Consider the following 27,736-nt stretch of genomic DNA (forward strand, 5'->3'; position numbering starts at 1 on the left):
CAGATGGGATGGTTGGATGTAATTGAGATTAAACTGGTGGGTTGTTTGCTTGCAACAAGCAGGGTGGAAACCTAAAGGTGGTATACACAAAGCTCATAAGATCCTTGTGTATCCTCAGCTGAGACAGTAATATACCACAAAAACCTTAACCAGTTGAAATAATAATAATAAACCTGGAAAATTATCCTTTGTTAAATTTTAATCAGTGTGGAAATGTAGAAACTACAGGCCAGGTGGGCAATAACAGTTGCCATTTACTCGCCTGCAATTTTGCAATTTGACTGGCTGTGTAAGGTCAAGATTAAGAAGACACATAAAAGCTTAGAATCCATTTTATCCCACAAATGGACATTTCTTGTAACAGGCATGAAGATATTGTAATCGAAAAGCTATCAGTGCAGTGATAATACATTAATTAAATTGCATGGTTAAATCTATGCAGAATTATCTCCACCATGAAAGAAGCATGAGACATAACCATGAGTGACTGCAAGGTGACTGCGGGATTGTTAAAAGGCTTATGAAATTAAAGAACAGAGAATTTGGTGACATTTTTCAACCACAAGCAAAAGTCAATGCATCAATATTTGTGACTTTTTATACTCTGGCATATCATATCTGTAATGGCACCATCTGATTTGCATGTTTGCCTTAAGAGCAGACTGGTACCCATTGGTGCAGTTTAAATGCAAGCAGGGTAAGAAAGAGGGCTTGTGTAGCCACATGTGGAGGAACTAGCAAGGGCTGAAGGTATGAGAAGAGCTCAGAGTGAATAAGAGGGTAGGGCACAGAGGACACTGCTACTGTACAGTATAGATGTGCGCCATGATGAGACTAACTAATTAAATAGATTTTTCTGTGGGCGCGCCTCGGGAAAGCTTGAAAAAGACACTCACAAATTAATGAGAACTCAGAAAAAGAAAAAAGAAAAGAAAAAAAAAAGAGAAAAAAAAAGCTCTTGAAACTTTACAGTCCGTCCAAGGTAAGGTTGCCAGTTCCCTTTGTGTGTTCTTAAAAGCAGAGTAAATAAATGGGAAACCAATCATATTTCCTGTTGTCTGATACACACTTCTCTGTACAACACATTCAGCTGTACCCTCGTTTCTCCAACATGAAGCATTCTAAGTATAGCAGTAAGAAGACAGAAGCTCTACCATAAGCAGCATGTTCCAGCTCTATTTAAAAAGAAGAGTGATAGTGACTAGTAGGGAGGGGGAAAGGGGAAGGAGAGGGGGGTCAAAAAGACATAAAGTGAGGGGGTGGTATCAGAGGAATCAGTGGAGTTGGTGGTACAGATGTAATGCAGGAGATGGGGAGGTTTTAAGAATATACAAGTGGAGGCACATGAAGACCACTTTATTTGGACCTACTAAAAATAAGTGCAGCAAATGGTATCAGGGGCTATCTGGCCTTGCAGTCCTCTCTTCTTCCAGGCCAGTGGAATCGATAGGTAGGGAGCCATAGGGGGAGGCTTCCCGGAGCCTGTAGCCAACAGTTGCTCGGAGGGGTGGGTGGGGTGGGGGGCAAAGAGAGGAGCAGAGTGCAGTGGAACGAGAACTATTTTTTCCACTCCTTTACTAAATATGGTCAGGGAGGTTGTGAGACAAGACACAGAAGTGGCGCGGCAAAATGGGGCCGAGGCATGTTTGAAATGCTTGGCTTCCTACAAAGTGCTAAGCGCTCAGCAGAGCCCTCCGCAGTGTGGGGTAGAAAGCTACTGGCTGCTTGGACTCTTGCCCCTGACTTGCTGCCACTGCGCGGTTTTTTTTCTGTGCTCTCTGCCCTCAGAACTGCAGCAGCATCTGTACTTGCTCAATTACAAGTACAAAGGTGACCCCTTGCAATGTACAAGAACGCACAAGTAAGATTTAAAAAAATAAATAAATAAAAAAGGGACAAAACAAACATTTCAGTATACTTTATCGCTAGCTTTTGACAATGTCAATTAAATTTGCACAGATTGCTCCTGGTACAGCTGTCTTCTACTGCAGAGGCACAGCCACCACTCCCCCCCTTTAAATGCATCTATCACAACTCTGCTCTCAAACATTCAGTAAATTCCCTCATCTAAGCTGCTGTATAAAGTTCCACTAAATAATAAAAGCGAATTTCAGGAGCAAGATGAAGCTCTGGGACTGTGTGCGTCTATGGAATAAGAAAAAGGAAGGGTGGGAGTACAACTGGTACACTTTCTGCCTCCTCTGCCGATCAGGGCATCCTCCCAGCCTTCTCCCTTAGAATGCACATGATGGAGAGGAGAATGCAGCAGTTTTTTTTTTTTCCCACCCCTCCTTTTTCTGCCTCCTCTTTTTCTTCAAATGGCAGCTCTTCATGTCAGCTCTACATCTTCCTCCTCTAAAGGTATGCCTTGTGTTTGTGTGGGAATGTGTGTGCATATGTGTAAGCTTGTGTGTGAATGTCCGCTTCCTCTCCTTTCCCCCACCTCCCCTCCCTGACTCTGGCACTCAACCCACCCGCCATCCCCACCCCTCCTTCCCACCCCCCAATCATAGAAGCTGATTCAGCGAGTCAGGCGTGCACCCGGCACACACGATGGCTGCAGCAGCTGGAGCACTCTCTAGGTCATTATGGCTCTCTTCACTACGGTAAGAGGAGGAGAGTAGGGGAAGAGAGGAGGAGCAGCACGGATAAGAAACTGATCTGACAGGTAATTTATGCTCTTCCTTCGCTTTTGGACGGAGTTTACCCCGATGGGCCTTGATGTCTTGCGTCCCGTCTCTCTGCTATGGACGAGACCAGTTATTAACCGCATGGTATGCCTGTGAGTCGCATATCGAAAGAGGGAGTGGAATGTACAGTTCTGCAGCCGCATCATTGGGACAGAACTTAACCTGAGAACACCTTTGAGCCTTTATCCTATCCTCTCCTCTTGTTCCTTTTGTCTCATAGGACGGGAGGACACAAACCCTTTATGAAAAGAAAAAAAAGTGTGGCGATAATGATGATGCAGGAGGAGTTAAAAGAAGGAAAAGGGAAGCTGGGGAGTTTATATGGTCCACATGGATTTTATACCAGTTTTCTGCACTCTCCACGCTCTCTCTCTCTCTCTCTCATCTTATTTCTCCCCCCCTCCCTCTCTTGTCTTGCTCTCTCCGTCTCTTGTGTTCCTGGCACTGGCCGGACATGCTGCAGCAGCAGAGCTCTTTGGCTCATTAGGCTTCATGGTTGCAGCCCTGCCGCTATCTAGTGACGGACTCGTTAACTAAGACCTGCACTAGTGTGGAGCGACATTATCTTATTCACAATCTGCTTCCGACACCTTCCAAGATGCTTTTTGTCAACGTGACTAAAGGATGCTATAATGACTTGGACTTTTTTACATGTTCCTTTTGTCTTTTTTTTTTTTTTCTCCATTTTTTTTGGAACTTTATATTTCCATGCTGGTTTTACAAAAAAAAAACAAAACAACATTAATTAAGGGAGAGGGCAGGGTTGGTCACTGCAATCCAAAAGTGAAGGGAGGTAAGTTTGAGGACGTGCCACACTTTTGAGACCAAGGTGTTCTGATTGGGGTGGAAAGCCGGAATGTGGTGAGCCAAGAGATGACGAAGCATCAGGATAATGAACAGCAGGCAGGTCATGTGTCCTGAACAGGAGGAAAAGCGGATTGACAGCACACAGCTGTGAGAAGTGTATTAACACAGATGTGTGTGTATAGAGGGAGGAGGGGGGGGTATTAGGCAGCAGTGGCTGGATGAGTAGATGTGTGTCACTGGCTAAACCTACAGTACTTGAGGTAGTAACCCAGTTTCCTCTCTCTGTAACAAACTGTTATAGGCTAGGCAGGGTATGCAGGGTATACAGTATCTGCAGTGCTATAAAAAAAAAAAACCAAAAAAAAACCACACACAACAACCGCTAGGCTAATTTCCTAGTTCATTCCTAAACCTTCATCCCAACGCGTGAAGGAAGGAATTTCACCCCCTTTCAGTGCTCTATGTACTCAACCTCTCGGGCAGCTGTGACATTTCCTAAACAGGACGTCACACCTTTAGGACCCAGCTCTTCCACCTGCCCAACCCTATTTCTGCGCTGAGAACAACTGTCACCGCCAGTTACACCATCTCTCATTACTATTCCAAACCTTCCCCTTAAGAACACTGCGCCACTTTCACTTTTTTATTGAGTCTCCAAACTTAGACTTAAGATGTTCTCTCAAGAACTATTTTATATTTTACACCCATTTCCTCAGCCTTCCATCTGCTGGCTAGCTTAGCACGCCTGGAGGCAGTGTAGACTTGTGGAATGTGCTGGTGTGGAGCAAAGATTCATTAGAGACATGCTGAACAATTCTCACTATCATGTCAATGGTTATTGATCTGCTCCACCCATTCTGCAACATAACAGCTGGTTTCAGTGTCAGAAAGGTGAGGTTTGATCAGTGGAAAAGGTAAGGAAGAAAAGATACTAAAAACTATTATCTGTGGGTCTAGAGAGAGAGAGAGAGATGGGTGGGGGTTTAGTGTTGGCAGTGGGTGGGTGGTTGGGTTGGGGGAGGGCACGGACACACGACCAATCCAGGACCAATCCACAAGTGCTGAGTGGGCATTAGCGCCTTCATGTGACCTATGGCCTGCCTCTGTGCCTAAAGCCCAAATCCTGGTCACAATAGCTTCCTGTTCAACTTGGATCACCCTCATTTTCAAACATCAGCAAGCACTTCAGTTAGCCACGGGGAACGTTGCTGACGCAAGAGAGACAAGGGACCAGTAAGAGACAGGTGCATACTAGTTACAGAGATGTAGGACATGTGAAAGGATACAGAAGGAGGCGGGGGGAGTAGAGGGGGGTAATAGGAGAACAAAAATATGGCGAAGAAGCCAGATTAAAACAGAAGTGGGCGGAGAGAAGAGGACATGTTTAGTATGTCAGCAGGACCCTTCAGCATATAGGTGCACCACTGCTGCGAGGAAACTGCAAATGATTGTCACACTTGACAGGATGCACATTACAAGATGGACTAACAGTCACGGAGAGAAAACTTCCCATTTTTTGCCGTTTTTTTTTCCCCTCCCTATAATCCATCTAATAATCTACTTAATTTTTTCCTGGAAAGACCAAAAGAGCAAAAAGAGTATATTTTAACAGCGACTGCAAAGAAAAAGGGGGAGCTGTTTTACTTCTCCCGAGTTTCTGGTTTGTCCCAGTTGCATGGAGGACTGCGGGGGTCACTGGGACGGACGACTATGGTATGGACTGCAAAGTTTCTGTTATGTTCAGGGGCGGGGGAACTGGCTGGTCAGCCTTACATGGCAACCAAAGGAAAGCCTTGAGTGTTGAACTGAATTTACACTCAAAGTCACCTTACAGTGCAGACTACCATACTTGGGAGAGAGAACGGTGAGGAAAAATGTTCTGCTCTTAACTTCCTGTCCTTGGCAAAAGGTGAGAATATTTTTCAACTAAGATTACCTCCTTAGTGTACATACTTCTTTATGTACCCATATGAACATATGATAGCTATGGAATGTAAAGAAGTATGTATTCTTGGTGAGGTCTAAGTCCTCGTTCTGAAAACATGGTGATGGGCAGAAACTGTCTGAAGATATGTTTGTGCTTTTCAGATTGCTAACCAGATTGTTCATCGTTCATGTTATCAAGGTGAAAAAAAAAACCCAAAACAATAAGCAAGCAATGTAAAAGTGAGGGAGAGAGAGGGAGGAAAAGAGAATAAAATGTGTGTGGTAAGGCTCATACATTAGCTATACTGTCTCTAGGCAGTCTCACTGCAGCAGTAATCACTGGAGAGAACTTACTGCTTTCTCAAACTAGCTGACTTGGCCAATGAAAATCTCTCATCCAAGATACGGCAACAATTCATTGGACAATTACTTAAGTTAGCATAAAATGGTAATAATGTTGTTTTAGGCTTGATCTGACAGCAATATGGCTTTAGTTCTCTACTTAAAACACCTACAACTATGGGTAGTTACTTTGCAATGCTGCCATATGATCAGGGCCTCCTTTCATTATTGGGTGATTTTGCTGCATTACAGCCCTTGACATTCAGCCAGCTGAAACTTAGCACCAACTTCAGTAAGCAGCGAGTGGTGTATAGGAGCTGCTCCCAATCATTAATACTATAATCTTTTCCACTGCCTCTACATGGCTGAATAAGGGAAAGAAAGACAAGGTCACCTGGTGTAAAATTCAACCAATGTTGCTTGTTTAAAAAGAAAATTAAACAAAACAAGACAAAAAAAAACCCTGACATGAGCAATAAGATGTCGCTGAGGAGGCAGAAAGAAGAGGTACTGTGGCTGCTCCTGAGACTGCTAATGCTGTATCATATGGTTTCCGTGTTAACAATCTTGTGTGTTTAACTGTGACTGTTCTCCCTTAATGCCTGTGCCCTTATCCATACCCCCCACCCCACATCAACCCGACTGCCCCATGCTCCCCTCCCTTTCTCTGAGTCCTGCTCTCATTGTTCACGTTTGCTATGCTTGCCAAATGCTTTGCTGGACTGCATGGCAGTCAGATTAGACCATCAAAAAGTGACAATGCAGGATCAGGGTCAACTCTGGCCTGTCAGCTGATTCCAATTGTCAACTGCTTCGAACAAATAAAGGCAACAGAATATGGACAGAGGCACAGGGAGAAATGAGGCGAGGGGGAGGTGGGCAGTTTGCATGGGGAGCTATTCATATCTAGCACTTTCACCTTCTCTGACCCCCTCTCTTGCCTGTGCCTGGATCATAGTCAAGCCTGTACCAATTTTAGAACAGGTTTACACCTCTTCAAAGTCCCTTTCTGTAGATTTGCCAATGTATGCATTTTTCCTTCAACTGCACTTTTGTATTTAGCTTGAAAAGGAACAAAAACATCAGTTGATGCACCAAGCAAATGACAGCTCAAAGAACTTAAAAAGTTTCTAATAAACAAAAAGGAGCTAATCAGTCACTTAACAACGCTGCACATTTATTTGAAATAGTGCTTTCGGCTCTTTTAAAGTGATAAACCTGAACATATTCAATACCTGCATAATAAATACAAATGTTCAACTAAATTTTAACCGATAAACAGTGTTTCAGTGTATACAGGTTTCTTGTGGTCTAGATGTTCACTCTAATGATAAAATGGCATTTCATTCTGACAAAATGCATGTTATGTGTGAAGCAGACTTTCTCTATCTCACTTTAATAAAAACAATATCTAAGCTGTGATACACAAACACCAGTAAGTTTAAAACTACATAAACACATTTTGCTCGAGTAGCTTTTCTTTTTATCCCATAAATTCCATAAACTTTTGGATATTTTGCTTTTGTTTTAGTATGATTTATTTGATGGCACAAAAAAATTAGAAAAAGAAAAAGTAAACTTAAGGCAAGATCTGCGCAAAAGTTATAACAAGTTTAAACTACTAACTGTGCTTGGCGGCTGTCAAAAAGAGTAAATATTATACGTCAGTTAGGGGAATGTTGAAAGAAAAAAAAAAAAGAAAAAAGCTCATTTTGACAACAGAAAATCCCTTTAGACTTAAAATATAAAAACTAGCTTTCTTTCATTAGAAAAAAGCACCAGAAAGCAGTTTCAGAATTGCGCTTCTTGTTCAGCTTACACTACCCATTCATTACCATGTGCTTGATATTAAGTCTGTCTTTTCTGTGAAGACATGGGTCTGTGGGTTTGTGTGTCCTGCACTGCATGTTTCACCCTCAATAGCAATGACCTGCTGTCTGACTGACAAACACAGCAGATGCTGACATTATCAAATGCTGAGTACTTGTCGTCCCCCTTGCTTTTGCCCTGTTATGGCCCTTAGATGAGGTGAGTTGCCTGACCACCTGACTGAGTGAAGCATGAATGTGCATGTGTATGTTACAAATAGACCTGCCTCTGGTGTGCCATGTCAAGCTGGCCTTATGTTGACCTCCATCATGTCTACAAGCAGTGGTGTATATCCCTCAGCTGTCGCTGGCCACTCTCAGAGCTTAACTGATAGCTTAACTGTGAGCTATCACTCACTGTGATAGCTTAAAAAAAAAAAAAGCAGCCTCAATGCAAAAAATTATAGTAGATTAGCAGCCTTTTAAAAGCTTTGTGAAACCAAATATACTGCAGCAGTAAGTTGATGAATATATTACAAATTGACTACAATTACAGTAGTATGGTTTAACGTCCACAAGGACTTAATCTAATTTCTTTGTGAATGCCACAGATCAGGTGAGAAAATTGTTCTCTCTGATTAAAGAGGATTTTTGAAATAAATTGTTGGGAGTACTGTACTACAGTAGAGCCCTACAAGTCCCATATGCCCTAAAAGATGCATCTTCCCAGAGTTACTGTTCAAGCGGTATCTCAACACTGCAAATCAGTCCCAGAGACTTAAAAGACTGGTTTAAATTAATATTGTGACTTGACACCCCTGAGTGCTGCTGTAAGGACATGAGTGAGAGAGCTTGTGTATGTAGTTATGCTTCTGCATTTGTCTGTTGGCCGTCTCTGTGACCGGAGCAGCAGCTTGCTTGCAGCAGGGCCCATCTGTCAGAGTCTGTAATTGCTTCATGACTCCAGGACATTTGACTCAAGTGCACTGCCACAGATTATTATGATCCTTTTCCCAGGGAACAATTTTTCTCACTCTCTGAAAGGGGCAAGCATAAAATTTAAAAGATAGTGAGGAGGATAAATAGACTGCCTGGAAGGCAGCAAAGGAGAAAGTTAGGTAAGGTTGATCAACTGTACCTGTGTGTTATTGGTATGGTGGTAAATGGGGTGTGGGTGCTAAATATACCTGAGTGTCACACAAGAGAAGGATGAAGGTGAGCAGATAAGTGAAAAGAGAAGGACATATAAAGAAGGAGCACTGTCCACTATATGTAGTGGGTGGACTTTGTTTAATTAGCTACTTATAAAGCTGTAATAAGGTATGGAAATGTATGCTGATTCAGTGTTGAACTTTCTTGCTTTTGTTTTTTTTGTTTTTAAACTAAAAACTTCAATGCACTAACCTTTGAATCACATCAACAACTATCCTTGACTGTGAAACAGAGACTTCACAATGCTTTGCTAAAGCTGGTAAAATGGAACCAAATCACCTCTTGAATGGATTTGGTCCCCTTCAACCAGCTGTAGCTATGCTTTGATGACTACAGGAGCCATTTTTACAATGAAGTCTTCGACGCAGTAGGAACAGAAGGCCGTTTCTTGATGATGGATGGTGTAGGACTACCCCTACCAACAACATCTGGACTGTTTGGTGATTGTCATATTCAGTGCTAAATCTGTCTAAGTTTTGACTAATGAATAAAACCAATCCTAGCTTCAAAACTTTTGTCTGGTCCCCTTTCCTGACCCGAGTGTTGTCTCCGCCTGTAGAGGGATTGATATTCTGGCCAGACTTTTAACAGCAGTTTCAAAAAAGAGCAGGGGCTAGACATGCGGGGGGGGGAAGCATTTCAGAAACTTCAGTACTCACATGTCAGTGTGAGAATGTACAGCTGTCCTACTGCAACACCTATTTTAAAATGACTGTCATTGCATGTTAGCAGTGAGTTACACTGTGGTTGGAGATACCACAGAAAATAGACCAGCTGAAGTGGTTCAGCAGTCGTACAAATGCAAAACGATGTCAAGAAATCTTGAAGAAAAATAATTAAACAATAACAGTGCTAGAGCCAAGAATGGGCAACTCTCACAAATACAGAAACTACACTAAGTAAAAACTAGCAAACACTCTGTGCTCGTCACTTTCAAGCTTCTGTAGTGCTGTTTGTCAAGCAGGGGTAGATGAGCTGCAGGTGCTTTGGAAGACAAGCTGACTGCACAAATCACAGAAACAGACACTTTGCAAACGGTCATCCATATTTTCTTGCTGTGGCTGCAAAGTATGGAACAAGATCTAACTAAACCTCCACATAGCGCGTTCCTTCCCACTCCAACTTTCTTTCCTAGGACTTATGGCTTTACTAACTTGACCGTCAGCCATGTTAAAACTATCTTATTAAGCATGAAATTACAACAGAATAAATACAAACTAAATAGATAACATCAATCCTATTTTTAAATGCAGGTTTAACGTGTGAACATATATAAGTAATTTGACTTCAAATTTCCAGTGTACCAAACCTTTATTTGAGCTCTATAAGTAGTGCTGGTTTAATAAAAACATAGCGATGTGTCATAGTGAGATACATCTGCATAGGCAGAACAACATAGCTTTAATTAATACAAACCAATAAGATTTAGTGATGTCATGATTAAATCATTTAAAAATAATCACAAGAGTAATTGCAACAATTAATTGATGGTAAAGATCTTTGAATATTTTTATATTCTAGAAAAGATTATGTCTGAACCACAACAGCAGATCAGCCCAACTTCCACACAGAAGGAAAACAAAGTTACACCACATCCACGTGTTGCCGCTTATACTGCTTTGTTTTGGTTTTGCATGAGCTACGGAAGAGGCTGTTGCACTGGGACGCTGCGGCAGAGGAAGATTTACTCCCTCCAAACAAATGGATCAAGTCATCCTTGAGACTTTTTTTCCTCCTTGTGTGTTAAAAGAAAAAAAGGACCAAAATTAATTATTGCTAAATAACTGTGATAATCATAAAACTGGAATAATTACTTTGAAGAGAATCTATAATCGCAACATCCTTGATAAGAATATGGCAACAAACCTCAAAACAAATGGAAAACTATTTATCCCAGTTAAATGTGTATTGCTTCTGTGAGGCCACAACAACATTTGTGTCTATGTTCTCTATTACAATATTACCATTATGCTGTCACCTATTAATACCGACACTGTACCAGGAAAAATCTGTATTTGGAAGCACAGTGTGAATACTCGTGTCTACTCATGTAGGGGAATTACTGTTTGGGGTTTGATGTGTGATCCCCTATCAAAAGGAAGCTGAGAATAATATGGGAGGGACAACGGCAAATATTACAAGGAGGTAACACGTAAAAGGTTAAAGACAGCCGCTGCAGGGCTTGTATAGCACCCATTTATGACTCATGGGTTATTAATCGTATTGTTTACAGTACTGTAGCAGATACTGGCTTCTCGCAGCCTGAGGGAAAGACACGGAGATGAGCCAGGCTCCCCTTGCAGGCTAAAGTTGTGGTAAACACAAGGAGAACACATAAAGCTGATGTCTGAGAAAATCCTTTCCTAAACGTTGTACTTCTGGTCATCTAGACGCTTTCAATTTACCAGCAATGGTAAAAACTCAAAGAGTTGGACTAAATATATGTGGAAAATGTTTTTATACACTGTAGTGGTGTGTGCATGTGAATAATGAACAAGCTAAACTTGAAAAATTCCCCAGATTATTCTGTTCCCCGGTGAGTACAGTTGATTTCTCCGAGTATCTGAGACTCCAAGTTGAAAGATTCATCTGTCACCCAGAGGGTTCTTCCTATGCATCTTCCTCAATCTTATTTCCACTGCTGTAAGACCAACCCACACTCTTAAAAAAACACCCAGGCACATTATACACACACACCAGGGACTCCGACAGATTCCCTAAATGAACCCAAATACCACACTGGTACCTTAAGTTACTTAGATGAACACATAGTGGGAGCTAGCTCTCCCCCTGTTCTCTAGGAGCTGCACGGCATTGGTTGTACTGAAAAATAACATCATGTGTGCCTGAACACTGTGTACTGGTATTTAATCTAAATAAAGAAAAAAACGGCAGATCCAATTCTGAAAGTTACCACAATTATTACCCTGATAGGCTTCGTGTGATTTTTTTTTTTTAATCTGGTATTTTGATTTGCTTCTAAATCCAAGCACTTCCTATCAACATTAATCAAAGGAAAATCTTTAAAATGTGATTCCATATTAGAAATTCCTTGAAGCACTCAATCGAAACAACTGCTTCTCCACTAAACACACTGGATGAAGTACTTTCACTTGAACCAAGGGAGAAATTTTCAAGAGCTTTAGGACTTGTGGACTCCCTTCCTGATATTGCAGGAGCTCAAGCGTGAAATAAAAGTAAATGGGCAGATTGGAGAAGGCGACATATATCTTTGTTTTCCTGAAAGCAAAAGGGACATTGGCGAGTGAGGTGGGCAACACACAACACAACACAAGCCCAGATACAGAAAATACTGTACTCCAGCCCTTTCAACTGTCAATCAATGACTTCTATATAGTCCTATAGTATTCCAACTTTCAACCATTTATTCTTTAACCTGGTTTACACATATAAAATCATGTACCTATTACTATTAAATATTGACAGCGGAAGTAATCTTAACTCCACCATTGTGCGGCCTTTCTTGGGTTTCTTTACCCATATTTCTTATAGATTAAAAGTGGTCCAATAAATGACAACACATTGGGCCTGTATTTTCTCTCCTGTCAAATAACAAAATTGAAGAGGGACTGCAAACTTTATGACTAACTTTCTGAGTTTGTGTTTTTTTCCTTTCCTTTTCTTTCCTTCCTTACCTTTTTTGTGTTATTTCTGATTAAAAAAAGACATTTCCACAGACCAGCATCTATCTTTACAAAATTAATATATTACATGAAGGATCGCCAATTTTTAGTGTTTCCTTGACTCAGTCATTGCGCCACACCTGCGGAAAATTAATTGTTTTCACATGAACAATGTCAAAATTTCTTAACTGAACCTGCATTGTTGTATCCTTAAGCACAGCAGCATTAGGCAGTTCTGCTGTCAGACATCTGCTTTGTAGGTAAACCCAACATGCATAGTGCAGCGACGGGGAGAGAGGCGGGGCCTAATTACATTTTAGTTATATTTAGTTAAGCCGACAGGCAAGGTAAACTTCGAGAGCATCCGACAATCTTATTATGTGTGGAGTTTGGAGAAAGGTAAGAAAAGGTAGCTGTTGATAAGTTGCTTTAGATTTTGCATATAGAAAAAGATATTCCAATAAAAATATTCGTTATAAACAGCAAACGAGACCATAGGCTAAGCTAACACTGGTTAGCTTAAAACAACAACATCTGTTACAGCTACAAAATGTTTTAGGGGAGACAAACAATTTCAAGAATAAGATTATGGGGTGAGTGTCATTAGCTGAAATTTGAGAAACTGATTATACAACTGACTACTTGACGACCAATATTTTCAGAACGTAGTTATTCTCAGTGTTTAATATTGATCAGTTTGCTAAAGAATAGCCATCTACTTTAATGAGTTTCCCTACACTGTTCCAGAGTCAAGTTATAAAGCACTGTAAATAGTAAAGCAACAAAAAATTTCAGTTAGCTATGAGGGTGAAAAATAAAAATAAAGCTTACATTACTGCTTAATTAATTGTAATCAAGGTAACCTTTTCAATAAACTGTGACATTGATTTGAGGTCAATATCACGCAGTCCTAGCCTGGCGCAATTATATCTATATATAAACAACCAAGACATGAAGAATGTTAAGAAACGGTTTACTTTTTAGGAAAAAAAATAGCACCAGTGTTTCCACACTAGCTGTGTAACCTCAACACCCACCGAGTTAAAAGATCATAGATAATCTATCTTATACAGAAAGTCGTCTTACTGAGCCGTAAGTGCTTAATATTGAAAGACAGAAATAGAACAAATAAAGAATAGAATTGCAACTTGCTACAATAGTAGTAGTCCAGAATGAAACCATTAAAGAAACCAAACTTTAAAGCCTGGTAGCTACAGTAAGATTAAGTAGAAAGATGGACGTCATGTAAAACTAAACTGTGAGGTACTGAAGCAAATATATTCAGGGAGACAGTGGAATTGCATTTATTTTACTTTTGATGGATTTACTTTAAAACTATAGTGGAATCAGTGGAGGACATATCTGCATCACAACTCATTTAAGTTCATTTAAGGTATTTGATTTACAGAAATTTGTAGTTGTTTGGAAGACGCTTAAAAATGCCTGAAAACAGAACTTTACAGCAAAAACTGCCAAGCCTAAGAACGTCCTTTGCCAGTTAATCAAAACCTGCTTCCATCAAAAGTCTGAGCCTAGACTGTCTTCTAATTTAGACTATGAGGGCTGAACCCACATTTTCTATTTCAACAGAGGACAATTGAGGAACAGATTAGTTATTCTGCCAAGGTCTTTGTCCACTTGCTGTTAAGAAGCTGATCGAAACTGGTGCAGTAGTCATTTTGTTCCATTTCAACAGATGTAGTACAATAGCTACATTAAACACATTGTTAAATACACTGTGGATTTACGTTTTCTTGAAAACTTTTGTGACTCACCACAATTTGTGCATCAATGACAAATCTTCCCAAATGAAACCATAAATCCTCTATGAGTCTTATGCTTCCATCCTCACAATTCATTTATGAATTTAGTGCATGAACAGGAAGGAAACAACTAAAGTCAGCTTTATTGGAAACATGAAGCAAACATTTAATGAGTTTTTTCATCTAGACCCCGCTTTACCCTTTAATGCCACATGTATCATATTTGATACCTGCAATGTCTGGGACCTTTGGTAAAAATTTACTATGGTAAAAAATTTGGCTCAAATCCCTTTTGTAAACAACATCAAGGCCAGATTATCCAATGGGCATTATGAGCGTGGGGCCAGGGGCCCACATAGGACAAACACCAGTAGTTTTGACATGAAACAAAATGTAAATAAAAGCCACATAGTTGCACAACAGTGTCTTGTGTATTGCTATTGGTACCACTGGCTGAGAGATGTTAGAAATGTCAGTGTATCTTTCACAGCTTTCACAATGTTACGGTGGGGAAAGGGGCCTCTGGAACACTCTGGGCCCAAGGGCCTGTGCACTTTTAATCCGGCCCTGAACAACATGATACTCGTCTTCTGCTCTTTGTAGATATAATAATAACCAGAAAACAACTCAGAGCATGCCAAGCAGCTCATTTCAATCTCTGCTGGGAATTTTTTTTTTTTTTTTAATTGCCATGACTACAATTCCTATAAAATTACTCTTAAAATGGTATGTAACCTAAGTTACACCAATAACCATTCTTTAAGAAAAAAAAAAAACAAATAACAAAAATCCATATTATAGATTTTGCTAAGCCAAAAATATAACCTCCTTAGCAGAGGTAATAATGCAATAATGCAGATCATTTTGATATGTCACATGGCAATAATATGTAAATATACAAAACGTTTTTTATTTAATTCTTTCTTTTATTACTTTCTTTTAAAGGGCCAAATAAAACTGGAAATGACACTTTTTCTTAGGTTGGACATGAAAGAGTTAAGAATGTCCTAATTACTTACAGACACCAACCAGGTGTTACAGCTAACAGCAGAAGCAAAGTGTCACATACCTTGGGTTTCCTCGCAGGGCAGCATGATGCAAGGCATTGAAGCCATTATTGTTGGTGATAGTGACGTCTGCACCGGCCTCCAACAGCACTGACAGCATGTCATCTCTCTTCTTGCTAATGGCATCATGCAGAGGTGTGTCACCCTCCGAATCCTTTAAAAAAAAAAAAAAAAAAAAAAAAAAAAAGAAAGAAAAGAATCTTTTGTCACTTACAATTCATCACTTAACCAATACAAATGTACGTCACATGTATACATCACTGCTCAACTCTCATAAAATATTAAAAGGAATCTTTTCTTTTTTTTAAAATTGCATTTGTGATATTTTAACATGCGGAAATAAGTCATTAAATAAGTGTAATATACCTGGAGGCTGGGGTGGCAACCAAAGTCCAACAGGGTTTTAACCACCTGCAGATGACCCTTGTTAACAGCTATGTGTAGCGGAGTCTGCCTTCGCTTGTTTCTGGCATTCAAATCAGCACCACCCCTCTGCAGCACCTCAATGACGGAGCCCTCATCACCAAACGCTGCATGGTGGACTGCCCGGTCTCCATCCTTGTCCTAAGTACAACACCACGCCAAAAAAAGATCAGTCAGTATTGGGTCCATGAGTGAACAGAAACCTTATGCAATTGGTAAAGTGTGAAATATTTTACAAGAAGATTAAAATAGATTTGTGGACATGAATGAAGATCCACAATGTTTCATTTAAAAATATACCAACCTCAGCTTCTAGGTCCACATTGTGTTTAAGCAAAAGCTTTAGGACATCCACATGACCATTCTGACTGGCTGCCTGCATAGCAGTGTGTCCAGCACACTGTCCGTTCACCTGCAAAAAAATTCAAAGAGAACATGGGTGCATGTCAACATGTTTTTTTGATATACATTTTTAAAATGTGTTGTTAATGAATAAAAGATTGTTAGGGTGTGTTTGTATGTGCAGATGTGTATGCACAACTGAAGATGAGTGTGCATCTTCCATCACCAACTGCAGCACAGCAAAAACTGAAAGCATAAATATTAACATGGACCCCGTTGGGAGTCTTGCAATGACTTGTCCTGGCAGCCAGATCACTTGGCCAGGCTCAGTCTGTTCAGCTTAAAGCAAATAATTCTACTGAAAGGCAACAGGGCATCGGGCCAGCATTCACCAATGACACACGCAAGCTTATTCACTCTCTTCTTCTTCTTCTTTCTGGAGAAAGTATTGCAGACTTCACATGATGATTTCTGAAAACCTGTACAAGGGACCAGTTTCTGCCCTCTGGTAATGTTTCTCCTGTCCTGTGTTCTGTGTCAAATCATAGTCGACAACCAAAAGTGATTTTTAGATCTCCACTTGAAACAGAGAGTGAATCATGGTCTGTGGTGCAGTGTACACCAATACTCCAATGGTGCCTCCGCTGGGCTCAGCTTTAATGTTTTTCAGATTTAGAGAGGTGTATTGGTGGGATGATCTTAAGGGACCTTTCATGGGAGGCTCTCAGCCTATTCAATAGACAGAGCAGAGCAGAGCACAGCCAGGCTAATAGCATAAGCTCTGCTAACTCCTATTTAACGTGCATGTTTAATGATAAAATAATTAGATCTTCATCAAAAACTCATCTAGAAATTCATTGCTTGCTCGAAAGAAGAAAATATGTATGCGTGTTGTGTATATAAGTTGGAGCACTTACATCCACATCAGGTCTCTTTAGAATATCTTCCACTTTGGTCAGGTCTCCATTGGCTGCAGCCTTGACCAGCTCCTCGTTGATATCTCCAGACTCCTGCGTCTCAAACAGCTTCTTCAGCAGCTGAGACAGACGCTCTGGTAAAACAAAAGAAAACAGAATGATTGTATGTACAGTAAGTGCCAAAATAAAATGAAAAGTGAAGACAAAGAACTACAATGATACTCTCTTAGTGTCTGAAGAGTTTACACATACCTCCAGAGGCATTACTGACAGCAGAACCAGAGGGTGCAATCTTTGTGACAGCGGCAGGATTGTATGTCCAAGATGTCCCACAAACCTCAACTTTCAGGTCACTGTCAGAGTAAATTTGCTGCACACGGCCTACCTTGCCCAGGGTCTGTTTATAAATAGTATGACAAACAAAATAGTATATAAAGGTCTTTTGTCTTAAGATTATGTATAAAGGTCATAATAAAAGGACTTTCAGTAGGAGAGCACAGATAGAGGAGATTATGATAAAGACAGAGGCAAGATAAAAGTATTAAATGGAGACAAAACTAGTTAAACATCGCATTTGTACTGCATGCAGCAAAAGTTCACTGGAAAAAAAAATAAATCACAAAGTACTTGAAATTAAAGCTGTGATTTCATAATTCAAAGGGCACAAAGAGAGAGATGGATATAAGAAAAAGACACCCTTCCTCTCTTCATCACCCATACAGGCATCACACAGAGGATAATACTTCCCAATCTTGAATCTAGATCCTGGCTACATGAGAAAAATTCTGTTGAGCTGAGTCTAGAGCTGTCCTTGAGGATGTCATCAATAACAGCGACTGCAGCAGTAGGAAAAGCAGCAGGCGGCAAGCAGCCATGGTTAGTGATCAAAGCTACAACCCATCTCAGGGTTTTAAGGCTCATTAGCTGCTGAAGGAGACCAGTTTGACAGAAACAAGTGGAATGCTGAAGAAAAACTGGCATTACATAACATATGGCATGCTGGACAGTATTGATAAACTATCATAGAGGAACTGGGAGGTTGAGAGTGTTGAAATGAAAAATGATTGAAAAAGCTTATTTGGTCATAAAATGTCAGACTGATTTGAGGTGTGGAATTATGCCCCTGCTGTAATCCGTGTAAAACCCCATTACAACTCATTAAAACTTTGCTGAATTGTTGCTAAAACTTACAGGCAGCATAGCCTCAGCCCACTCTCCGTGGCCTCTTTGTAACAGCTTAATGCGGTCGATGTCATAGCAGATCTGGACCAGGTCCCCAACATGGAACTGAGAACTTCCTCCCTCTGCACCAGCTGCAACTTCTCCACTGCGCACTACATTGGCCTTAGTCAGCACTGCCGGATTAAATGTCCACCTAAGGACACAGAAATGAATGGAAAGAAACGCTGGTAAAGACATTCACAACTCTTATGACTAATAGATGAGCAAGACGAGACATGGACAGAGTAGATTATTTCCCATTAAATGGGAAAGTACATCCAAACTTAAGACTGGTGGTGTGTATTATATTTCATTGTTCAACTTGGAACCACTGATATTAGTGGACAGTTTAAGTAAGTCGAAATATACGACTGTATTAGTGAGCTGTTTCCAAACTATGCTGATGTGAACAGATTTATTTTTCCTGTTTTGTTTTGTTGTTTTTTTTTAAAAACAAGTGTGGTATGAGTGAATTGGTTAATTTAATATTATTTGCTAAAATACGGCTGATCCAGGTTCTGCACCCAACTGAGTTATGAAAGCTGTTTAGTTCACTTCATCCTGCTGCTTCACTCCTTTTTTAATGACAGCTGGACTTTTTTTAAATATGAATTTTCTTTCACAAGTGAGCGAACAATAATGTGATAAAATTGTTTTGATTGAACTGGTGAGATTATTTTTAAGTTGTTTGTCAGCGAAATCACAATGTAAAATACTTTTTTTTTTTTTAAAAACAAAGGAAATCTGATATTACTTTGTGGTGCACAAATTGTCTGTTTATGTTGTCTCTTGTCTGCACAACGGCAGAGATTATTCATGAGACAGAATATTTTAAGTTACTAAAGCTGTTTTGAATTCTTTCTACTCTTCAAAACCAATGTTTAAGTGAGTCTTTTCTCAAGCAGATCCCATCATTTTAGTTGTAGGAGTCCAAATTCTTCCAGTTTTGACAACATGCCTATAATTTAAGGTAACATATTGAATACTTTTGAATCACAGAATTCAATTTTAAGGTGAAAATTCAGCTATGATTAAAACTGGATTGAGGTATTTAAATTGAAGGCATTATTACTATTACTAGAAAATGCAGTATATTGATGAATTTTAGTGAAAAAAGTAAAATCAAAGCTTTTTTTTTTTTTTCTTCAAATAAAATCCCATCTCAGTGGGTTGCAAACCATAGTTTTTGTAATTTATGGCAAAGCCACATTGAAAGGTTTTTTGCTATCTTTGTCTGATCTGAAGAGAAACATGTTTCTTAAAACAAATCTTAGGAAGAAATTTAGTGATATAATGTTGTTCTATCATTCCAAGCTAACAAATCTGAGGCTAACTTAAATGCAACTTGCCTGTTACCACTGGGGTACTGAACTACAATGTCGTGATCCTCATCAATCCCACACACTGTGCCTGTAGTCGTGAGGGTCTCAAACATGCCATCAGTCCATCCTCCATGGCCATGCTGGAGGGACTGAACAATCTCCAGATCCAAATCGATGTTGACCAGGTCTCCAATCTGAAGGCCTCCAGGATTTCTGTTGCCATTCTGCTCACCTGTGAGATTACGGTCAAATCTGATTAATCAAATATTTTACTGTATTAGTAACACATTTAAACTCAAAACAGAAGTACTGAGTAGTATTTCAGAAAAGAATACCACCACATTATTGGTGTGTACTAATTGAATATAAAAATTGGGACTTTTTATAATGACACTGTCAAGTATGAAAAGAAGATCCCACTGCAGTGTTAAATCCAAAGAAAACTCACTCCAGGAATGCCTCGAATAACATGCCTGAAACTGCATGACCTGACTACATCCCATGTTTTGGCAGCTAGATGACTATGCAGTGCTGACATCTAGTGCCTAAACACGTTTAACTACAACTAAAACTTCCCTAATGCCCTTGAATTCACTGCACCAGAACAAGGGGTGAAAGAATTGGTGCAATAATGACGATAGACATACATCACCGGCTTACTTACCTAAAACAGGACAATGGTCTCTGTAAAAAGAGCCTCCTTTGGAATCCTGGACACATTTCAGGTCCGACTGAGAAGAATGAAAAAATAAGGAAAGGGTCAAATGATTGCCCAAGGTAATTCCATTATAGGGGTGTGTTCAGGAATAATCAAGTAAATGTTCACATTGAAGCTGCACCGGCACAAGTGCTGCATGTCGTAATGACAATCTGGGCACCCTCGGAATAAGGTGGGGCATTAAAAACCTGTACTGGTATAGGAGGGGGGTTGAGGGGTAAACATCATATTCATGATGACTCATATGCAGCCTCAGTGGCAGAGTTAGATTATAAAGTGCAGTAAACAATCCACTGAACTGATGGGACACTAAAGTACTGACTACAACACGCACCACATCACCACAACATCCCGTCGATGGTACTGCATCCAGCCACCAGGACATGTTTGGTCTAATTAAACATTAGACCTGGGGTGTCCAAAGTCGGTCCTCACAGGTTTTCAGTGTCTCTGCTTCAAAACACCTGAATTACATTAAATGGTTCCAACAGCCTATGACTGTCTGCACAATGACTCATTAGTTTAAATCAGGTGCGTTGCATCAGGTATACGTGGAAAGTCTGCAGGATTGTGGTGCTTGATGACCAAAGCTGAACACCCCTGCATTAGACTAAACAAGAAACATTTTGGCCTCATGCTCCAAGCAGACCATTCACTTAGTTAAAGCCCTTCCGCATCCGTCTGTAGTCTAAATAAGAGACAAAGCCAAAGCACAATATTCAAGATGGGGGCTCTAAATCATGATTTTCTCAAGAGGCAGATGCCATCTACCTTGCTTTTATCTTATTAGAATAACAAAGAACAAATCTGTTACAGAACGTTTAAACCTGATTGGCCACCATGGTATAAAGGCAAGAGCAGTCTCAGCCAATGAAGGAAACTTTTCATTTAGGAGACATGCGCTGTAATGCCCACAACAATCCCAAGAGAGGGTCTGCCTTCGCTAAAGTTGACCCCCACTAAAAAGAAAGAACAGATTGCCTTTATCATGCAGATCCGTTCCCCTTCCAGCTGCCTGCACAATGGCACCTTACACATGCTGCTGCGTTACTCTCACAAAGGCCAGGCAGCAAAAGAAAGAGCACCATCCCTACGGTCAAACACAAAAGCCACTGACAGCTGATCTTTTATGATACACTGTCTGTTTGAATAAGCGAATGAGCATGAGGGTCAGACAAGAAGCTTCCTCACCATTCCCTCAAAGCCAACTCTGTACAGGTTCTTGGCCCCGTTGTCCCAAAGGACGTAGGCGGCGCTGTGAGGGCTGGCTGCACTCCAGTCCTGGATTTCTGTCACCTGCAAAGGACAGATGAGATGAGAAACAGATTACGAACAGAACACAATGTTTGGAGCTTCCATCAGAATTACTTCATACGTCATGTACCTACTTTTTGGCAGAAAAATAACTCATGTTGTTCTTTTTTACTTTGAATCTTAGCTTTAATCAGGCATTCACTTTCTTCACCCCTTATTCCAATTCAGGGTCAGAGGGTTGGAGCCTCTCTACACCCTGCACAGGTTGCCAGTCTATAACAGCGTTAAGTTTTAGTTTAATGTGTAGTTTTTAATCAGATCATCAGAGATTGTATCTCTCGGAGTGGAAAACAAAAACTGCTAGCAATTGTCATCTTAAATTATAGTGTTGGGTCAACTGCCCTGTGTGTTTCAAAATGACTGTTTTCAAATTCAAAGGTTTGATGCCCTTGATGCAGAAAAATATTATGACAGAGACAGTGAGCGTATTAAGGTTGGATTCATTGATCTCTAATAGTTAATGTTTTAGTTCTCACTGTATTGTACATTGACAGTCACTTTTAGGTATTTTCTCGTGGGTTATGTATATTTGTGGAATCTTCAGGGTTTTATAATCCTGAAATAAATTTAAATAACATTTTTTAATCAACGAAAAAACAAGACAAAGTGAATTCTAGTTCAACTGAGACAGAAAGTCTCTTAAATACTGTTTATCAGAGCAGAAAACCTCAGAGGAGGACCTTCAACTAACAGAAGCAGATCCAACTGTCTTTCCATTAAAGTTCAACCCTCGATATACTTAAACTGGCACTTGATTCTTCAGATCAATCCAGAGTACCAAATAGGAATAATCTGACAGATCCCAAAATAATTCTGCTACAAAATTAAGACCTATCCTTCCAGTTTTGGGGTAACCAAAGGTGAATTGTTGCAAGAAAAAAAAAAAAAAAGACAAAAAAAAAAAACAAAAAAAAAAAGGAAAAGTCAGTGGTGATGGAAGGTAAAAACCAACATGAAGAACTCTCACAGAATAGCCATGATTTTTTCGCCACATCCTTTGGTGTTCATACTTTCACTACTATACATATGAATAATGCTATACCTGACTTATTTGCAGAAGGGAGTACAAATGTTTTAGCAGTAAGTAAAATGATATTATACAGTTGGAGTATAAATAAGCAGGGCGCAAGAAGTAGAGGACTACAAAATCTATTCATATTTGTAAAATACGGTGAGCTTTCATTTGCTCTCTACATCACTAGCAGTACATTACGTTCATAAAATGTGGCGCATCTAAAGAAGTGGCACGAATTCATTCTTAAACTTAATGCTGTGCCTAAAGTAAATACAGAAATCAAACTTAATTTATTTTCAAGTCCTTTCCAGACCTAAATGATTAATGGGCTTTAGGAGGCAATAGTCATATGTTAACCTAACAAAACATCTAGGCTGCAGGACATGTTACAGGGATTTCTACAGTGCAAATTGCTTACAGCATCATAAAACAGTAATGAGATATGCCATTAAATAACACCACAAAATGAAGTATTAAAATTGCCTAAAGGGGCTTTCAAAAGCTGAATACTCAAATACAAACACTTTGCAGCAAAGTTAAAGTACAAATCTAAACCTGCTATTCCAAAGAGGCACAACCTAATCAGACATAGTATTTTTTTTATATGATACATGGAATACATACACTGTACTATAACATCCTGCACTAAACAAGATGGCTTATACAGGCTGTAAGTATGAACATGAATCATGAAGTTGAAGTGCCAGTGAGGCAATCTGCAACATTCTCTTACCATTCCCATGAGCAAGAACCAACACATAAATTGAAGGCTGATACTTGTTGGTACAGAAACCAGTAATGTTTTTCATCTGCCAGCTGAGGAAAACTTTTGTACAATTACTGTTTATCCTCTTAATCGTGTTAGCATTCTGCACATGCAAGCTTCTTCCCACAGCTTTGAGACTGTGTTCCACAGCATGCCGTACATGGTCACAGCTGATAGAAAAACACACCAACAGCAAAAGTAAAGATTATATTATCTGACTTATTTCTTTTGTTATGGCACACCCTGTTATTGTAAAATAAGGCTAAAACTTCACTGTCAAATCTATTTTTTTGTCCAATGTAAGCTATAAGAACACAAATAAGATTTTTTGTCATTAATTTGCCAAAATAATACAGCAACACATCTGAAAGATCAAAAGGACCGTGGACCGTTTGTGTCCTTGTCTGCTTTTCTACATCCATTATACTTGCATGTTAAGTCAAGCAGTGCTTTTCCTGTTTTGGTTGAGGCTGCTGGGTATTTAAGTCAAACCATATCCTGGGTTGGAAGCTTGTTTTTTCCTCACAAAGACTTAAGTTCAGAAACTCATTGAGCCTTTTCTGACACATTCACCAATACAGATTCCATATACTGTCAAGAAAAGATTGCCCAGATTTTTTCAACAACTTTTTGTAGCATTGTTTAACTAACTTTACACTAAAACCTAACTTGTATAGTAGTAATTTTGGAAACTAACTTCCTCTCATTTTATTATTGCTGGTCTTTGGTTCAGATTTAGTAACATGTTTAGTAACACCCACATAATCTGTGGTCTATGACAAAAACCATGAAGTGACTGAGACCTACACATGCTTTTATTTTGGAAAATAAAATGCATTTTTTTTTAAATTCCCCGAACAGAGCAGCAAATGCAATGTGAACAACTAAAGGAAGTCTTAATAGACCCTGACCCAACTGTGTCCTTGTGTATGCATTTAAGCATTCTCTTACATATTTATATTGATGGAAACCAAAAATGGAACAGCAAGAGGCTGCTGATGCCTACCTTTCCTCTTCTCCCATTGCCTCCATCCTGGTCTTCCCATTGCCAGTCAACTCCTCTTACAACCCGCCCACCAGCGAAGATCCCTCTGGCAGTGATTTTCTTTGACTTACGACGTGACTCCAAAAGTACTCTGTTCAGATAAAACATTTACATACAGAAAAAAGCATTACTATTTGAACTTAAAATTTATTCCTCATGTGACACTGAACAAGGGTTGCTCACAAAGATTCTGCTGACACTGATTTACTCATTTCCATTACAGCAACAAACAAATATTCACTGCAGAGGAGGTACCAGTGCCTGTTTAAAAACTAAACCATGTACTGAGTTTCCATCAATGTTTTCATACCAATCACAAATGAAAAGGGTCAAGCACAAAGATCATCTCATATTTTTAAACCAGAGAAACTAACTATAATGGCAGGAAACTCCAACGCAGGCACAAGCCTTGAGAGGTCCTAAACAGCAAAGAATTATGTAAGCTTTAGGAGACAGAACAGCTGGACAATGTAGGTCTAACTAGTACAAACCATTTGCAGACCCCAACCACTCCCTCTTCAGCATTCAGTCAAAGAATAAAATGTGGTGTAACAAAACACCCCACAACGCTGCTAGAAAAGTGTGCACTGAAGAGAACTTATGCACCCATTGTGCATTATGCAATCTCCGTCTCAAGGGAATTGATGTAGTATCCCAGTAAAGAGGTTGCCAGCTGCTGGGCTTTGTTTTTCATTGACCAAATTTAGTTGTCTGGCTGAAACAGGGATGAAAGGGAAAAGGCAAGGTACTGATGGTCTATGTAAAATTACATTCAAATGCAAGAAGTTCTATTAGCTAAAAGTGAACCCATAATTCACTTAAAGTCTTTAATTGTCAATTTGACCAATTGCTTGTTCTTACTGGTGCTTCCATCTATTGAATCTGAAACACTTTACCAAGAAAAGCTGTCTTCAACATTTAATTTGTTTTAGGTTATACAAGAACTGTCCCACTGGGAGAAAATGTCTGTTTCCAACATTTAAAACACTGTTCTTAAAAGAAAAACTTAGGAGCAGTGAGAAAAGAGAAGATAAAGGGAATTGCTCAACAGCTTCCTTAGAAATCCCATTTGTCTTTGGTCTGACCTGAAAAAAAAAAGTTAATTCACATCACATGCACCTACTCTCATATTTGACAAACCGTCCCTAATGAAGAAGGAATTCACTGCTACAACATCTCCGGTTTGTTATAACAGATCCTGCCGTGAACATTTATGTTAAATGCTCAGAAAAAAAGTTAAAGTTTGATTCTTTTAAAAGCTTTATGAAGTCATGAAGTTGTGGTGACATTAGCCAAGCTAGCTAAAAATCCTTTATATAATAGTCTTTAGAGTCTGCTTTAAAATAAAAAAAGAAGCATTTACTTTAAAAAAAAAAAAGCATTCGATGGAAAGACAGACTTCAGATAAAAAGTAATTCAAATACATCAATATAATTTTCCAGCAGCAAATAAAGAGCAACAGGAGAGTGCAAAAATGTACAGAAATGGTAAAAAGTGATAACTAAAACATTAGAAAGAATAAGAGCCGGATGTGCGTTGCCTGACAAAAGCATAATATGAAATAACGGTGCTACTTAAATCCTAAATTATTCTTGTAATGGAAAATGATAAGTAAGCAGATACAACACATTTATGAACCCAACATTCAGTAAATGTGAGTTATATTTGTTACAGTAGGTTGTCTTCAAGACAACCTTTAAAACAAGACTTGACTGATAATTATTTTATATTATTATTATTTTATCATAATCATTATTATTATTATTAATAATAATAATAATAACAATAATAATAATAATAATAAATTACAATTTCTTTCAAGGCATACATAAAGTATTTTTCATTTAATCTAATTAAGAGGATGCATTGTCTTTACTCCTTTTATTGACTGACAATTTCATTGGTTAACACAAGTTTTCATTAAAACTGTCTTTTCTAGATTTGAACTATATTTTAGGTTTTAGAGTAAATATGGTTATTTATTTTTTTTAGCTTTTAATTGGAAGAAACACAAAAAAAAAAAAAGGAAAAAGGGTGGAAAAACAACCCAGATACACACTGTCAATGGGACACACACTGAGTAAATACTTTTTTTTTTTTTTTTTTAATCTGACTATCTTAAAATGAGCCTGGGCAGTTGCCTGGCAACTAAAGGCTGGGAGCATACAGACAGATTCTCTATGCCTAAGAGGCAGGGAGTGCAAAAGGCTTTGCAAATGTCACACACTCATATAAGGTAGCATAAAGCAAAACTACCCATTTGGAGAAGCCAACCAATCACAGAGAGATTACCTGGCTACTTTGTGAAAACATTTTAAAAAGAAATTTCAGATAAAACATAATAATTACAAATGTTGCCAAGTTAACTAACCTCTCACTGCCTGGGGTGGTGATCCTATAGAACCGGTGTCTAAGGTGATGCTTGTCTCCATGGTAACAGGTGGTGCAGAGGTCGTAATTGGTGCATTCTGCACATTTCCAGCGAATACCAATGATGGGCTGTTGACGGCAGGTGTCACACATGGTTCCATCATGTTTGATACCTGGGAGGGAGTAGGATTTTCATGGCAATGCATTTTTGTGAGTGCATATACAAATTTTATAGCATTGATATTATAAGAACATTTTTATAAACATATTCATATATTTTATTTAAAAATTCTACGAATTTATATGTCCATGCATGTCTTATTGTGGTTTCAGATTCAGATAACTGCATACACAATAAAAATTCAATATGTCAGAAAGCTATTAAGAATACTGTTTATATAAATGCAAAAGCATATTTGTCTGCCTTTGCAACCTACAATTATTTTATTACAGAATGCCACTTGCACCTCAGAAAAAAAACACTAAACCATAATCTACTCATCCACTGATTGCCTCTTTAGGTGGAAACACAAAACTATGTGGTAGTTGAAAATAAAGGGTATATGAACTGAAAAGCATCAATGTATTCAGGTGGTGCTAGTGTAAGTATTGGAAAATTAGGCAAAAAAAATCAAGTGATCTTTGGATTTGTGCATGAGCATGCTATTTGCATTCCACTGATAAATCCTGAAATGTTCAAAAGTTTTTACAGCCTGTGCTTGGTTTTCTTTAAAATGAATGCCAATTATATACAGTGACATCTGTCCTGTGAAGATAGATCAACACAAAACGTTGCTCTTCTTTAAACTAGAAGTGATAATGCATAAGATATATGATTGTATGCGCATATGTTTGTATACCTAGTGTGTATATATGGACATAGAACAAAACAGTGGAAGCCAATTTTTGTTTTCTTAGACGTTTGAAAATAGGAAAATTAAATTAGTCTTTTTCCAAGTCCTTTTTGAATATGTTGAATCATGTGGGAAATTTTTTTCATATGTTCATTAAAATAAAACGTGAG

At 39.0% G+C, this 27,736-nt stretch overlaps 1 protein-coding gene across 4 annotated transcripts in view; it reads right to left on the reverse strand.

Moving 5' to 3' along the window:
• Positions 1-27,736, reverse strand: part of mib1 (MIB E3 ubiquitin protein ligase 1) — a 56,093-nt gene that overhangs the window by 27,397 nt on the left and 960 nt on the right. For all 4 annotated transcript variants that reach the window (XM_079243356.1, XM_079243355.1, XM_079243354.1 and 1 more), the window contains exons 2-12: positions 26,714-26,885; positions 24,304-24,433; positions 21,394-21,498; positions 20,149-20,215; positions 19,512-19,716; positions 18,133-18,316; positions 17,194-17,338; positions 16,942-17,075; positions 15,987-16,094; positions 15,626-15,823; positions 15,262-15,413 (exon numbers count right to left, since the gene is read on the reverse strand). In XM_079243356.1, the coding sequence (XP_079099482.1) occupies positions 15,262-15,413; positions 15,626-15,823; positions 15,987-16,094; positions 16,942-17,075; positions 17,194-17,338; positions 18,133-18,316; positions 19,512-19,716; positions 20,149-20,215; positions 21,394-21,498; positions 24,304-24,433; positions 26,714-26,885 (1,600 nt within the window). The remainder of the gene's footprint in view (positions 1-15,261; positions 15,414-15,625; positions 15,824-15,986; positions 16,095-16,941; positions 17,076-17,193; positions 17,339-18,132; positions 18,317-19,511; positions 19,717-20,148; positions 20,216-21,393; positions 21,499-24,303; positions 24,434-26,713; positions 26,886-27,736) is intronic.

This window comes from Telmatherina bonti (genome assembly GCF_933228915.1).
Source record: "Telmatherina bonti genome assembly, chromosome: 7".
Taxonomy (NCBI): Eukaryota; Metazoa; Chordata; class Actinopteri; order Atheriniformes; family Telmatherinidae; genus Telmatherina; species Telmatherina bonti.